The 15,823-nt window shown below is 35.1% G+C and overlaps 1 protein-coding gene across 7 annotated transcripts in view; it reads left to right on the top strand.

The window, feature by feature from the left end:
- Pdlim5 (PDZ and LIM domain 5) overlaps window positions 1–6,073 on the top strand; it is a 212,571-nt gene extending 206,498 nt beyond the window's left edge. For 6 of the 7 annotated variants that reach the window (XM_071614532.1, XM_071614531.1, XM_071614530.1 and 3 more), the window contains 2 exons: window positions 3,605–3,720; window positions 5,312–6,073. In XM_071614532.1, coding sequence (XP_071470633.1) covers window positions 3,605–3,720; window positions 5,312–5,401 — 206 coding nt within the window. In that variant the 3' untranslated portion in view covers window positions 5,402–6,073. Of the gene's footprint in view, window positions 1–3,604; window positions 3,721–4,479; window positions 4,597–5,311 lie in introns of all 7 variants that reach the window. The other variant, XR_011708012.1, reaches the window with a different exon arrangement.
- The last annotated feature ends 9,750 nt before the right edge of the window (window positions 6,074–15,823 follow it).

The following is a 15,823-nucleotide window of genomic DNA, read 5'->3' as shown; positions in this document are numbered from 1 at the left end:
AAATACTAAGCTAAGTAGTTTTTCTTATTGTTTTTGAGGAATTTAACATTACCCTAAATATATAGCAAAAAATAAACTACTAAAACTTTTTTTGTGACTTTGTCAAAATAGACATTACAGACCTCATTATGAGAATTAAGAATGCAAGCAGTACTAGGGCTTGGGATGTAGCTCAGTGATAAAAGCATTTGCTTGGCATGTGTGGAGCCCCAGGTTTAATTCCTAGCACTACAAAAAATAAAAGAAAAGTAAGCAGTACTTAGTAGGAAGAATGTTTTTTTTTTTGAATCTCTAATAATTTATGGATACACATTCTACCAAATCATGTATCCTAAAGCCACTTCTTATAGTATAATAGTGAATTTTAAGTGATTATAAACATGAGAAATGTTTAGCTTTAGAATATGATAAAAATTTTACTGATTTGCTTTTTAAGACAACTGTCTTGGGCTGGGGTTGTGGCTCAGTGGTAGAGTGCTCGCCTAGCACACATGAGGCATTGGGTTCAAACCTCAGCAGCACCACATAAAAATGAAATAAAGATATTATGTCCACCTACAACTAAAAAATAAATACTAAAACAAAAGACAACTGTCTTGCAAATAAACTTGAAATCCTGTGTTACTTTTATTGAGTGGTAGGATAATACCTATTTGGACTGCTCCTTTGCTACAATTGCTTTAAACTAGGCTGTATGGACCTATCTCCTCCATTTGTCTTATTTTCTGATCTCTAAATGCGTTCTTTTCCTTTGCAGTGTCTATAAGTGAACCTTTCTAATACTTATTAATATTGCCCTTGATTAGATATTGCTACCACAGTACATATTAAAAATATGAAATATTTTTCTGATCTCATATCTCCACTCATTGTCATTACATTCCCACTACTGATTTTTTTTTTTACTTTTTTTTAGTTGTACATGGACACAATATCTTTATTTTATTTTTATTTATTTTTATGTGGTGCTAAAAATTGAACCCAGTGCCTCATACATGTAAGGCAAGCACTATACCACTGAGGTACAATTCCAGCCCCCCACTATTAAGTTTTATTTTTATTTTACCTTAAATCTAAAATGTGTTGCTAGAAGGGAATATTCTAGGGCAGTCAGAATTAATAGCACTCTACCTTCCTTGCCCACTCAATGTTCTCTCTCTCTCTTTTTTTTGTTTTAACCTTTTCTTTGTCTCCTTAATCAAGAACCACTTGGATCATCCATCAGAAAGTCCTAGAAATTCCAATAAACTATCCTGTGGGCAGTTTTGGTATAGGTGGGCTCCAGGCTGCCGACCCTATCCAACAAGAATATTTCACATTTTGTAATTCCACTTAATTTTCTGTTTTTTTATGCTTCTTGTTCAAGTCAGTTGGTATGATTTTTTTAGACACTTTGCAAGACATTCTAACTGAAAGATTGTTCTTCTCTAGTCAAAACATATAACTATCTAACCTTAATGTCATATTTAACATATTCCAAGAAGCAATATTTTAAAAACCCAAAGAATTGCTTATAGAAAGATAAAAATATTATTGAAGATCTATTTAAATGTTCCTTCAATTTGGTCCATTTTTTGTTCTGTCTTTTTCTTTAACCTCTCAAATCAGTTTTTTTAATATTTATTTTTATTTCACTTATTTATTTTTACGTGGTGCTGAGGATCGAACCTAGAGTCTTGCACATGCAAAGCGAGTGTTCTACCACTGAGCCACAACTCCAGCCCCTCAAATCAGTTTTTTACATAGTTCCCCATCCCAATAAATGGCCCCATTGTCCACTATCCAAAAACCTAGAGATGACTTTAGATTCTACCCTTTTCCCTATTCTTCCCACATCCAATCTAGTGAGTAAACCTTGGCAGTTCTCCCTCCACTCCCATCACCCAGCAGGATATTGTACTATTTGTTTCTCTCCATCTCAAGTATCACCACTAAACCCAACTTGTTCTTGCCCTTTGTTCAAAATTGTAATCACTAACTAAAGGGTGTATCTCCTCACCCCCAACCCCCAAATAGCAGCTACAGAGAAACCTCAGTAATGTTTTTAAAAATGTAAATAAGATTGCTTAAAACCCTTTAGTGACTTCCATATAAAATTATAATCCTTGCTACAGCCCGCTTTGCCAACCTCATCTACCACCTTATGTTCTATGTTACTAGATTTGGGCCATACCTGGCCCCTTTGCTATTTCTGAGCATGCTAAGATTCTTCCTGCATCAGAGCTTTTGTACTTATTATTTCTTCTAACTGGAGTGTTCTTGTCCAGGTTTTCTGTGGTGATTCTGCCTCAGTCTTCAAGTCTCTTCGAAACTACTATCTCCACTGAGAAGCCTTTCCTAACTTTCCTATGTAATGTAGTACAACCTCTACACTTATTATTCTGTATCATAACACTATTTTCTTTTCTTGAGGGCACTTATCAATCATGATCTGAAAACACACTGTTATCATTTATCTTTAAAATCCAAAAAATTATGGCATGCTGTTCTCAATGGGAACATAAAAGTCCCATAAGGAGAGCAAGTACATCTGTCTTCTCCACCACTGTACCTCTGCGGTATCTAGAACAATGCCTGGCACACAGTAGGGTGCTGTGGATATGTGTTGAGCATGGTGCCAGAGTATATTAAAGATCACTGAGAAAAGTGAATCAAGCTGCAAGTCTCAGCCTACTGCACCTCCAGCTCAGGTTGGATTGACTAGTGTCAGGGGCCAAAAGGTGAACCATGAGTCAACATAGTGGTGTGAGTCAATGCATAAAAGGAAATAAAAGTGCTGATAACATTCTAATTTGGTAATTGAGAAAGATCTTATCAAAACAGTTTCTTCAGAAAGAAATTCAACTATAACTAATCTGTGCCAGGTAGATAGTGGGTATCAGGCTAAGGTTCTTCTACATGAAGTCATAAAATTGAAAGAAAAATATAATAAAAGAAATTGTGCTCATATTGTGATACAGTCTAGCTAGAAGCTCAGTCATGGTCCTTATTCGTGGAAGTTTTCTATAACTTGTTTTCCTCACCAAGTCAGATACCCTATGAAAATCTGCCAATAGCAGATATTTATTTAGAATTTATGTTAATTAGTCTTACCATTGCTACTTATTAGAGGTCCTCTTGTATTTAAAAAAAAAATTTAGGTGTGAACAGACACAATACCTTTATTTTGTTTATTTATTTATTTTTTATGTGGTGCTCAGGATCAAACCCAGTGCTTCACAGCTACTAGGAAAGCACTCTGCCACTGAGCCACAACCCCAGCCCCTCTTGTATTTTTTTTGAAACAGTCAAGTCTACTGATAATTTCTCAGAATAGTATTTTTTTAACGTATTTGGGCATTTAAGTAGCTAGAGAGGGTTGAGAAGTATAATGTGGAAAAATATAAGAAAGAATGCTACCCTGTTTACCTGTTTACCAAGGGAAACCTGAAACGTGTTAAACATGTATCTCAAGCCAAATATTATGCCATCTTCTGAAATTTTTCTAATTACTAGTATCTTTAACTTCAAGATCTCATTTAACCTCAATTGTGTTGCTGTTTTCTATGAATTATCAATCTAAAGCTTCATCACGTTTAAATTATCTCTCCCCCACCCCAAACAGATTATTATGCCCTTTTTGGTACTATATGCCGTGGATGTGAATTTCCCATAGAAGCTGGTGACATGTTCCTGGAAGCTCTGGGCTATACCTGGCATGACACTTGCTTTGTATGCTCAGTAAGTAAACTCTAAGCTCCTAATTAAAGTGGTACAGTACAGCCAGTTCTAGCATAAGCACTTAAGGGAAATAATAGTTCTTGTATCTTTTAGTCCTTCAAACCTAAAGAAAAAAAATATTTTTTTCAATGATTTTTAAAAGTTGTTTATTAATTAAAATTTGGGGACATCTTGAAATTATTTGGTATACAATAAGCTCTTTACCCTTAAAGAAAATTCTATTTTTAATACATTTTTTCCCATAAGGAGAAGCTATGTATTTCTTAAAACAGTAAGGGTCTGTTATTTTTTTTCTGAAACTTCGTTTTATTGGATGTTTTTGGTAGGTTTTAGAAACATTAGGTACTTCTTAAAATAGAAATAAACAATTTTTAAAATCTATTATTGAATTAACACTGGGAATAAACTATGTGCTGATTCATTTCCTTCCTTAGCAGTCACCCATGAATGTTCTTTTTGAGACTATAATGTTTAATAAAATATTTACTAATTTCATTTGATATTTTAATATTTTTGGTTTTATTTTTAATAATTTGGATAGAGCTCCATCTAAAATACATATTGTTTTTAATTTAGAAAGTAAATGTTCAATAAAGGTGCTCTGTTCCAATGTTTGATTATTTTCTTAGATTTAATATATCTAATAGTGTCTTGATATCCATTGTATTTAGGGGAAAAAAAGTAATGTTGATTAAATTCAGATGATTTCTCCAAACATTGCCTTTGAACTCTTTCTTGTTTACCTCATTCATCTCTTAGACTTCATGAAGTCTATAAAAAGTAACAATTTCTAGAAGATTTATCTTGTGTTCTCTGGTGGAGCTGCTCATGAACATTGTAATTAGCCAAGGCAAGAGGAAAAACAAGAAGGCATAAGTGAGAAAAACTGATGATATAATCAGACATTGGGCAGATATTGACTAGGATTTTCTGATAAACATTAAATGTATTAACTCTTTCATGAATTTGGGCTGAGGATGTAGTTGTATAGTAGAACTTGTATCTAGCAATGTGTGAGTTCTGGGTTCAATCCCCAGTACTGCAAAAGATTTTTTTTTTTTAATCATTTCATGAATTGGTGATTTCATTAAAGAATGAAATTAAAGGAGTGAATTAAAAAGAAATCTCAATTATATGTCTCTCAATGTGTGTTTTGGGAACAGACTCAAGTTGGGCTTGGACATGTTTAGAAAAGCAATTGACTTGTGTTTTCTGTTTGAATGCTTTAGTTCTCTTCAGCAGGAAGCAGATTTAAAGCATTGATTAGAATTAATCTGGGGAGATAAAATATATTTAATGTGACCTCATTACATATTAATTTTTTCATTAGAACTAAGTACTTCCCACCCAATAAAAAAGTAATGATCAGTGATTTAAATAAATTAGAATATATTCCAAGAAAAAAGTCATTCTTCATTGCCTTTCAAAGATTACATGAAATGTCATAGTAATCATGAAATGTCAGGGTTTCTAACACAACCATCTAAAGTACTTTGTCATATTATCCCATTGGGGGAAAAAGTCACTTTCCCCTTCTCTGGCATGCTTGATTAAAATAATGACAGTCTCTTAATTAATACTTCTTTTTCAGGTCTGTTGTGAAAGTTTGGAAGGTCAGACATTTTTCTCCAAAAAGGACAAGCCACTTTGCAAGAAACATGCACATTCTGTGAATTTTTGAAAGTCAACAGTTCAGGGAAAGAGAAGAAATCGAAAAGAAAGAAGAGAATTGAAATTACCAATTAATCTTTAGATTCAATATTTATTTGGAGTTTTGAAAAATAATAGTGTCCCTGAAGGGATAAATTTCAGCATTAAAAATATTTGGCTTCATAAAGTAAAGAGATAGTTTGACATTTGTTATTACTTTTTCCTGTATTTTATGCCCATAAAATAACCTTTATAAAAATCAATTTCCTGGTTGACTATATCTTTGAGTAAATTAGCAAAGAATTAAATTTTAGATTAATAACTCCAATCTCTATGCTGAAATAATTATACTTTTCTTTCCTTGCTAGGTAGTTATGAGTAAACTGTAAAATGCAATGAAAATGCCTAAAAGTTTATTAATAAGAGAATTGTTCTTTTGAAAAATCTACTGTTTATCTTTAAAACAGTGAATGAGAGTTTAAACAGAACTTTTATCAGTAGGAGATGTCAGTTTAAAAAAAAAAAAAGTGTACTTTTTGTTGTTTGTTTATTCTTAGACAGTTGATCATTCCAGTCGGAAAAGCCAATGATATTTTGGATCAAAATGTGTCAAGCCTTTCTTCTCTTACCCCCCTCCAAAAAGCTGCCATATCTCTTATAAAATCTCAAATTTTTGCCTTGTATTAAAATGTGACTATTTCTACTCATTGTGTATGCTTCATCACCTGTATTAGCCAAACCCTGCTGTTTCCCTTCCCTCGTAGTGAGATAAAGAACATAGTTTTCTTTAAAGAGAAAACAGAAAAGACTATGGTTAGGAATTATGGCAGCTGAGAGGATCGGACCTAAAAAAGCAAACAAAAAAGCACTACTGCCCCCTTTTCAGAGTTGTACCACTGACTGAAGTTTTGAGAGCTGTCTTTGCAGAAGTTTATGTTTTGTTTTGTTTAATTTTAACTTAGAATTGGCTTGGGATAATAGTAAGCTCTAGATTTTTTTTTTCGTAGTTTTCTCTCAATAATAAGCAAACCACTTCAAATGTGATCACAAAAAGTGGAAAGCTTTTATTCACAGAGATTTGGTAGTATAGGAGAGGGAGGTGATTAATTACTCAGATTGACCTATTTGTTTTCCTCATTTGTGCAAAGAATCGTGTAGATACCACATGGAAACACAGAAACAATTGTAAAACTGTGGATCCTGTTGATATTTGCCCAGTGAGAAAACAGATTATGGCATTTGATAGTTTTTCTCTTTGTTTCTAGAATGGATGAAAGCCTATGAACCCACTGAGTTATAATTTAAATCTGTGTGAGGCAAGGTGCTTTTAAAGTCCAGACAGAGTCCCCAAGCCCTTCCTGCCCCATCACTCACTAATGACTTCAATTCCATTGTGTGTATGTTTGTTATAGAGGAGGTTTTAGGCTACACTATTTGTTTAACCTCCCTAAGAACTTTCAAGGCATCTGTCCTGAAAGCTGCTAATACATGGTCTAGCAGATTTATATTATATGCAGATAATAATTAACTGGGGATAAAAGAATAGGAGGGGGTGACACAAAGTGGCAAGCTGAATACTTCCCCAGTAGCAACTCCAAACTACCTCCTCACCCTGCATCTTGTAGGGAAGGGGAAGCTTCTTTTGAGATGAAGTGCTGGAGCTGAATTGTGCATTAGATCTCATTGCTGCTGAAGTTGCCTATGGGCAACTTGCTGGCTAATGTGCATCCTTACATATCTTAATGTCAGTCTTTGCTTTATACAATACAAAGTTGGTTGTTTTGTTTGGTATGATGGAGTATTTTTGTTGTTTAGTTTTGCCTTTATAGATTGAATGCCAAGATAGTATTTTATAAGTGAAAGGCATTGGGTTTTTTTCTTTAAAGAATTTTATTTGACCTGGATTTCTTATAAAGCTGTCTTTCTCTAAGGGTATCATTAGACTTTTCTACATATATTCTTCATGGAGCATAATGTTGCATGTCTCCAAATTTTAATGCCTAAAAAGATAGTTTGCTTTCTTTTTTCTTTTTTTTTTTGTGCTCTGTCTCTGGTGTTACAGAGCTTTTTATATGTTCCTAAGACAGTTAATCCTGTGAAATAAATATTGCCCAAAACCCAGAAGAATCTCTGTGTTTTACAGTGGGGAATGCCATGTTTAATTCACCAGCATTAATTTTCTAATAACTGGCTGAGCACTTTATTCTTCTGGTGAGCTTTCTGAATATTTATTTTTCTGATTATAAATATTCTGTGTCAGTAGCATTTTTATTATTACTTCTTCACTGTAGAGCATTGACTTTTCATCTCCCTAGATGTATATTTTGAAATGATATACTTGGTAAAACACAGATGAAAATCATATAGTACATGACTCTAAAAACTCCTCTACTTGAATCTCCCACTTTAAAATTTTAGTAATGGCTTAAGATTCATAATATTTCTCTAAACTTGCAAGGGATAAATATTGCCCACTGAAATAGCAATCTAAAAATGATCCCCTCTGCTTTAGGTTATAGTAACATATGTATTTCCTATTAAGGTTACATTTAGAGTTTTGGTTTTTGTTTGTTTTTCATGTTGTGCTAGGTATCAAACCTAGAGCCTCACACATGCTAAGTCAGCACTCTGCCTCTGAGATACATCCCCAGCTCTTTTTGTTTTTATTCTGAGACAGGATTCTCATTCAGGCTGTCTTAAACTTGAGGTCTTCCTGCCTCGGCCTCCCAAGTAGTTGGGATTACAGGTGTGTACAATATTTAGAGTTTAGAACTAAAACCTATTTATTTGGTCAAGAGTGTTAAAACAAATAGAACTAACAGTTTAAATCTGCAAAATACTAGTGTAGCCTTATGTTTAAAATTATCCACAACAAAAATATATGATTTTCAAGGAGTAGTATATTAGAAGCACTTTCATAGGAAATAATTTCTTCCTTCCCCTTGTTGAGTGTGAATCCAAAAACATATTGATATTTTGTGGCATTTGGAGTTTAGTCATTGAAGGGAAGAGGAAACATACTGAGTAGTTTTACACAAATCTAACCTGGCTTCAATTTGTCTCCCTCACCCCTAAATGTTGAAAGATGTCTGATTTGAATTCTTTATGTATTAATTATCTATTAATCTCTATCTTCTGTTTCTTTAAGTTTTAAAGTTTGTATATACGTGCTCTTTTGCTTTTGGATACATTTTCTAATTAAAAAATCACATGAGAAATATAATCAGTATAGTAATACTTTAATGTGCACATATTCAATAAATAAATGCCTTCAACGGTATACACAAGTTCTCCTTGTTGTTTTTGCATAGTAAGAGATTCCATTAAGTAATCATGGGGAAAAAAATCATGTTCCATATGCACAGGATAGGATGAAATGTAATAATTACCTTAAGAATAAAAGAGGAATTGGATATTTTGGATATCCAATTTGATTGGATATTTTGCCAATCAAAATATTCCAGAAACAGAACATTTAAAAATAGTGTCACATTTATTCTGTTTTTTATCCATTTTTATAGTTTTCATGTAGAACGTACACAATAAATGTTTGTAAATTTGTAGATAAGTCTGTCTTAAAAAAAATATTTATTACTGGGTTGGGAGTGTGGCTGGGTCACTGGTAGCATGCTTGCCTGGCATGCATAAGATCCTGTGTTTAATCCCAGCACCATAAATAAATTTAAATTTTTTAATGTTTATAGCTGAAATTATTTAATGGAATAACTTAACATATTAAACATTATATTGTTATCATAGATTGTAATCAAACAACATAAATTCTCATCTACATTTTCACATTTTGTATTAGCCAGGGCTCATTACTTCGTGTGTCACATCCAGATCTCGTTAGCTAACTGTACATTAGTAGGCAGGCTCACCTCGTCCTCGTTTGTTTATTGGCTTGAGTAAGATTTTTTTGCCAACTGTATAAAGTTAAGAGGAATGTTTCTGTTGCAAGCTGTATATTGGAAATAAGAGAGAAATTCAAGTCTATTTGCTCACAGTATATTAAACTCCAGAAGCCAAACTTTTAAGGGCATCAAGTCTGCATCTGACATTTTAATAGCTGCTGTTTGGTTTCTATCAATCACGTCATTGCACATTAAAATGCACCAACAAAATAAGAGATCTGTCATTCCTTCGTTAAGGAACAGTAATCCAGTACAAGATTTATAGGCTTACGACTCAACTGTGTGTTCACAATAAATCCCCATTCAGTGTTCAAACCAGAGCAAGCCTCCCTGTTCAGTGTTTTCTAGTCAAAATGTCCTCAATATAAGATTATCAAAGGTTTTCTTACAGAACTACATATAAAATCGTTTTTGCCAGCAAAAGCTTAATTTAGGTTGGCGGCTTCCCTTTTTGAGTACCTAGACAAGATCTTGGTTATATCAGAAACACATAGGTACTGCTGTATTATTAGCAGGCCTGGTGTTAATTAGGGAGAATTACCAGAAATAGTTTGCCTCGTGGAAATTTATTACAGAATCACACTTGACTGATGGCAGAATAGGAGTTGCTGAGAGAGAGCAGCTCCCACTCATAACCACTAATTAATAGGGTGCCAAAATTCCGCAGAGAAGGTTTCATCCCAAGTGTGGGAGCCTCACAGGGAAAATAGTTCTTGTGCATTATTTAAAAATTAACAGAGGAAAGTAGCTGGACACATGGGTACCTAACAGAACAGAAGTCTCAGATTGATGGGGTCTTAGGCTGTATGAATGAGAAGATTTAACTCAGCACCAAGCCCAAAAGTTACCTGTGTGTTTGTCATGCTAAGGACATATGCTTATTATGTTTAATGTGAAGCATCTGATTCCCAAACTTCATTTTATGAAGAGAATTTAGAACAATCATTTTATCTGGTCTGATAGTACTCTTGATTCCATCACTTAGAAGCCAAGTTGGTGGCAAGATCACATCAATGATTAACAAGAAAGGTGTGGCCTCTGCACCTTGAACATGGAGTTGGGGAAAGTGAGGTGCACTTAGTGATTGGCACTAATGGTAGAGCACTGGAGAGTCCTACTGGATGAAAGCTTGCCAAGAAGGAAGTTTCTTGTTTTTTTTTTTTTACCCCTGTCTGTAACTGCATGTAATTACACACAATAAAGCTTGGAGACGTTGTTGAATAAGAAGAATAAAACATTTTCATGTCAGAAAACCACTGATCGTTGACCTCAGGGAGAAAAATAAAACAATTTAGAATTCACAAAGAGTATAATTTTTCAATTTCTCAATTATGTCAAATAGCAATCCCAAGGAAAATGACTTCTTTGCCAGGCCCATGAATCAATTGTCCCAGTCTCTTATGCATCCAGGTTTCAAAGGACAGTTTCTGTCTTTTCTGCCAGAGTTCTCTAATTGGGTTTCAAATTAGTTTTTCATCTTCATAGTCTAAACTGTCACCTAGTTCAAATATAACTAGGTTTGTTTCTCAGACTTGTTTTTTCCCTTTCTGTTTCTTTTGCTTATAAAGCACGTGGCTGGTGCAATTCTAACTTAAAAGTCCCATTGTTTCTTTGTTTAAGGTATTTTTATTGGTGCATATTAATGACACAGACTGGTAGTTCTCATTTCATAGTCCTAGATCCATAAAACATAATTTGATCAATTTTGTTCCTTAATACCTGATCCCTCCTCTGACACCCTTGCTCTACCCTAAAGGCCTCTCCTCTGTTTTCATGGCATCCTGTTTTGAGGTTAGTTTTTGTTTTCCCTCTAGTTTCACATATGGGAGAAAACATGCAAAATTTTTTCAAGTCTGACTTGTTCTGCTCAAAATATCGTCTTCAGTTCCATTTTCCTGCAAATGACATAATTTCATTCATTTGTGGCTGAATAAAACTCCATTGTGTAGATATACCACATTTTCTTTATTTATTCATCCATTGACAGACACCTAGGCTGATTCTATAACTTGGCTCTTGTGAATTGTACTGTGGCAAAAAATGGGTATGCCTGTATCTCTAAGATATGCTAACCTTAATTCTTGGGGACAAATATCAAGGAGTGGTATAATTGTTAATATGGTAGGTAGTTCTATTTTTAGCTTTCTAAAGAAACTTCATACTGAGTTCCCTAGTGGTTGTAGAGATTATAATATCTTGAGGTGTGTCTTAATTTTTGACCCTAGTGTATCAGTAAAATGCCCAACCGTTCCCTTAGAAAGTGAAAAAGTAAATATAATTCCATTACTCTATTATTAGTTTTGCATAAATAAAAGTTGGTTTATATGTGACCCATATTGATGCCATCTGACCCCAGAAGCTTTCTGTATCCCTGTTTGCTTGAGTATCCTGACAATTTAATGGCCTCCATAGTTGCCTGAACAGAGCAAAAGAATCCATGGAGCTTTTCAAGCATGAACTTTGAAATATAAATTAAATTAGTTCTGGCTTCCTCATCTGAAACTTATCATTCTGCTCGGCTAAATTATTATGCTACTGCTAAATATTGAAAATGCTTTGAGTAAAACGGAACTTAACAAGCAGGTGGAGAGGCACAGAAGAGACCTCAGTACTTCTGCCCCCCATAAAAGATATAAATCAATGCACATCTATTATAATTTGCTTATTCCTAAATCTGGGAAGTACTTGATGCTCTTTAACAATATCAACATAGATTATAATAGCATAAATTAGGGCTAGGAAAAAAAGTTTGTTTTGTTATTCATGATCAGAGTCCAATCTGGACGGAAACCACAATAACTTAAAAGTTTCGCATAAAGAATTATTAAGGGACTGGGGTTGTGGCTCAGTGGTAGAGTGCTCACCTAGCATGCATGAGGCACTGGGTTCAATCCTCAGCACCACATAAAAAAAATAAATAAACAAAGGTTTAAAAGAAAAAAAGAATTATTAAGCTGTGATAGGATAGCTGAATAGGAAAATATAAAGAAAACTCTAAGGGATAACTTAAAGCTGAGAGAGAAGATTCAGCAAAAACAACCTCAGAGGCAGGTCTCTCCACGGCTAGGATTGAGAACTCTGAGAAAGTGGTTATCAGCCCACTGAATGCCAGGTTCTGAAGCCTGATCACGCTCTCAATAGCCAAACACAAGGAAACTGCTCTGGATGGCAGGCAAGCCAGAGATCATGGCTGGGGGCACAAAAGAAGTGGGGATGCTGCTGTGGGTGCTGGAATATATAGTACTGTGGCAAGAGGGTCAGAGCAAGGTGCTGATCAAGCCCAGGCTAGCTGTGCAAAATCTCTGAGGGACTGTGCACTTTGCATACACAGCTGGGGCAAAGAACCACCAGATGTCTCCAAACACATGCAGCATGATGGACCACACAGAAAAGCAAAACGTAGCACCTAGAACCAGAAAAAGAAGCCCCTCCCAGAATATTCTTTTGTCTACCTCATCTGACAAAACAACACCATGACCAGTACAAAGAGAAATGCTTGGAGAGTCCAGTTTGGACTGGCGTAGTGGTGCATGCCTGTACTCCCAGTGACTCAGGAGGCTGACACAGGAGGATCACAAGTTCAAAGCCAGCCTCAGCAACTTAGCCAGGTCTTAAGTGACTTGGCAAGACCCTGTCTCTAAATATAAAAAGGGCTGGGGATGTGGTTCAGTGGTTAAGCACCGTGGGTTCAATCCCCAGTACCAAAAAAAGAGAGAGAGAGAGAGAGAGAGAGAGAGAGAGAGAGAGTCTATTCTGGTATCACAGTGCAGGTACTGAAGGGTGAATTTGGAACAGAAAATCAATAAATTAATAATTGGCACACTCAGTTACAAATAAAAACTTTAGATTCTTGACTAAATAAAATCCCCACTATGCAGAACATCACTGTATATTCTTGGTGAGTTAGAAAGTCAAGAAATTCTTTGTTCTTTATTTCAAAAGCACTTTTATAATATACCTTCAGTATACAAATTAAACATGATGTATCGATGTTGTGTTCCAGGGTTTACCCACTCATCACTCATTGTAACGCTATAGTTCTGAATATTTAAGAGATTCAGTTGGATATATATACAAGGATATAACCAAAGTAGTTCTTTTAATGAGTTAATTTTTTACTGCAATACTTGTGCTACAGTTAAAATGAGTAAAACAGTCTTAGTTGAAGTTTTATGTTATTTAATAAGGATTTCAGTTTACAGAAGTTATTCTGTATAAACCTCAACCCCTATCATATACAAAAATCAGCCACTTTCATATTCAGCAAGGAGACTGACAATTTTCCTTTCACAATACACTAAATCATGAAAGGATCAAGCCTATCTGATCTGTAATAACAACTTGCATTTGTAATTTGTGTGGTACATGATCTCTCACACGGGGGTATGCCAGTACACTGCAAACTCATAATTGGAGAAACTGATAGTGGATGTTTTTAATCCACATTTTAGATATGAGAAAATGGAAATTCAGAGACATGATTTTCTAAAAACAGCTCTAACCTAGCAAATTTGAAGCTTGAACTTTCTGCTAGACTAGAGATAAAATATATTCTTTTCTCCACATTCCTTTTGAAGTCCTCTTATTAATAAAGAATAATTCTTGTATATTCAGTTAGTAAAGGTTGGTGTTAGGAATATTTAGTTTTGGTAGAATATGTGGAACCTGAGGGCTACATCTCTCTGGTGTGTGCAGTTGCCTGCCACACAGATGTCAATATTTGGGCGGTTTGCAATTGGACCATCTGTTCTTTGAGGGTATTTGTGATGCGATAGTCTTCTCTGCAATGTGCCATTTGCTGTTCTTTGTGTTTTCACTCCATTTCACAGTCCATACAGGACTGTGGGTATAAAACAAAAAACACAAGAAGAATGAGAGAAAGTTGGTTTGAAATGTGGGTAACACCAAATGTGATTATTAAACTAATTAGAAAACTGTAGGAAATGCAATTAAAATTACTTCCACACACAGAGCATAAGGCCTAGATGCTGGAAAATAAGTCAGGGTGGTTTGACACCCAGTAATGCTACCTTTTCAGTGTGATGAATTTAGATGCCAGCTGTGAGTCTGAAGACTGCAAGGTAGAACAAGGTAAGACCTGCATGAGAGTGGAGAGAACAACATATAAGTCTAATTATACAGACAACATTGCAGAAGATTCTGGGTTTTATGCAATTGAAATAAAACCTCGCTGTTATTTTGTAATGGCAGGCACCACTGCTAAGTCCACTGAAGCATAGCTGGAAAAATCCAACTGCCCTCACATCTGTTTTGCATGACCTTTCAATCATCGACGAATACTTCTGCCACTAGGAGTAGAAGGCGGGGAGGATATGGCTATGTGACTTTCTAAGCTATCGCTATGGAAAACATATTGAAACCAAATTCACGCATGCCATGGACTATGCCCAGAAATTATAGACTTGTCTGGGTGGTGTTAAGGATTTGACCTGCTGAGAGTGCTCACACCTGCTTCTTACATTCAAGCTGTTAATCCTTCGTTCAGAAAATGAGACATATGAAATATGTGAGTGGACTGCTCTGACTGAAATCTTAAGAGTATGGACCCTTAAACTGGTTTGAACAAAAGTGGCAGAATAAAGTATATTGTGGATTTTCATTACATTTATGATATATCAGACTTCCGAAGCCTGTGTGACTTGACTCTCATCTGAGATCTATGGCTTAAGCTACAGTGATTGCTTGAATTCCAAGCTGTAATGAAGTGTTCTGAGAAGGGTTGTTTATTCCAAATTTTTAAATATAAAGAAAATCACTAAAGAATCTCTTGAAAGGATTGTAACAAAGAATACTGTCATACTAATAAATTTCACTCTTACTCCAATAAGATGGAGAGCCACTGGAATAAGATCAAGAACTACAGTTTGGGCTGGGGTTGTAGCTCAGTGGTAGAGCACTTGCCTTGAATGTGTGAGGCACTGGGTTCAATTCTCAGCACCAAGTGTAAATAAACGATTAAAATAAAGGCCCATCCACAACTCAAAAAATATTTTTAAAAAAGAACTACAGTTTGTCTCAAAATCAACTTAAACTGTTGTCAAGGTGGAATCATTAGCTAATAATAACTGAATGTAGCAATTATATGTAAATATGAGTCAAGTGCTTGAAGGGCAAAGACCTTGTTTATGAAAAATACAAGCTCTGGCATTTAAGAGGCATTCTGAGCACGAATCTTGATTACACCCAGCTTGAATTTATGATGACTAATAATATGAATCCCCAGTAGTGTTGCTTTTTTAAATTACATATATATTGTTTTAGTTGTAGATGAATGCAATACCTTGATTTTATTTATTTATGTGGTGCTGAGGATAGAATCCAGTGCCTCACACATGCTAGGCAAGCCCTCTATCACTGGGCCCCAGCCCCAGCCCGGTAATGTTGCTTTTTAAAGAGTATTATTCAACATTTATGTAATGGGGGAAACTGAGCACCTTTGGGGGAGGAAGGAAGAAGTGGAGAATAAATGAATTCAGAGGAGGACCTCTTAAAATGCCCTGATCCACTCAGCAATGCCC

This window comes from Marmota flaviventris, chromosome 7 (genome assembly GCF_047511675.1).
Source record: "Marmota flaviventris isolate mMarFla1 chromosome 7, mMarFla1.hap1, whole genome shotgun sequence".
NCBI classification, from domain to species: Eukaryota; Metazoa; Chordata; class Mammalia; order Rodentia; family Sciuridae; genus Marmota; species Marmota flaviventris.
The sequence above is the reverse complement of the archived record's forward strand: the minus strand, read 5'-3'. Positions and strand labels throughout refer to the sequence as shown.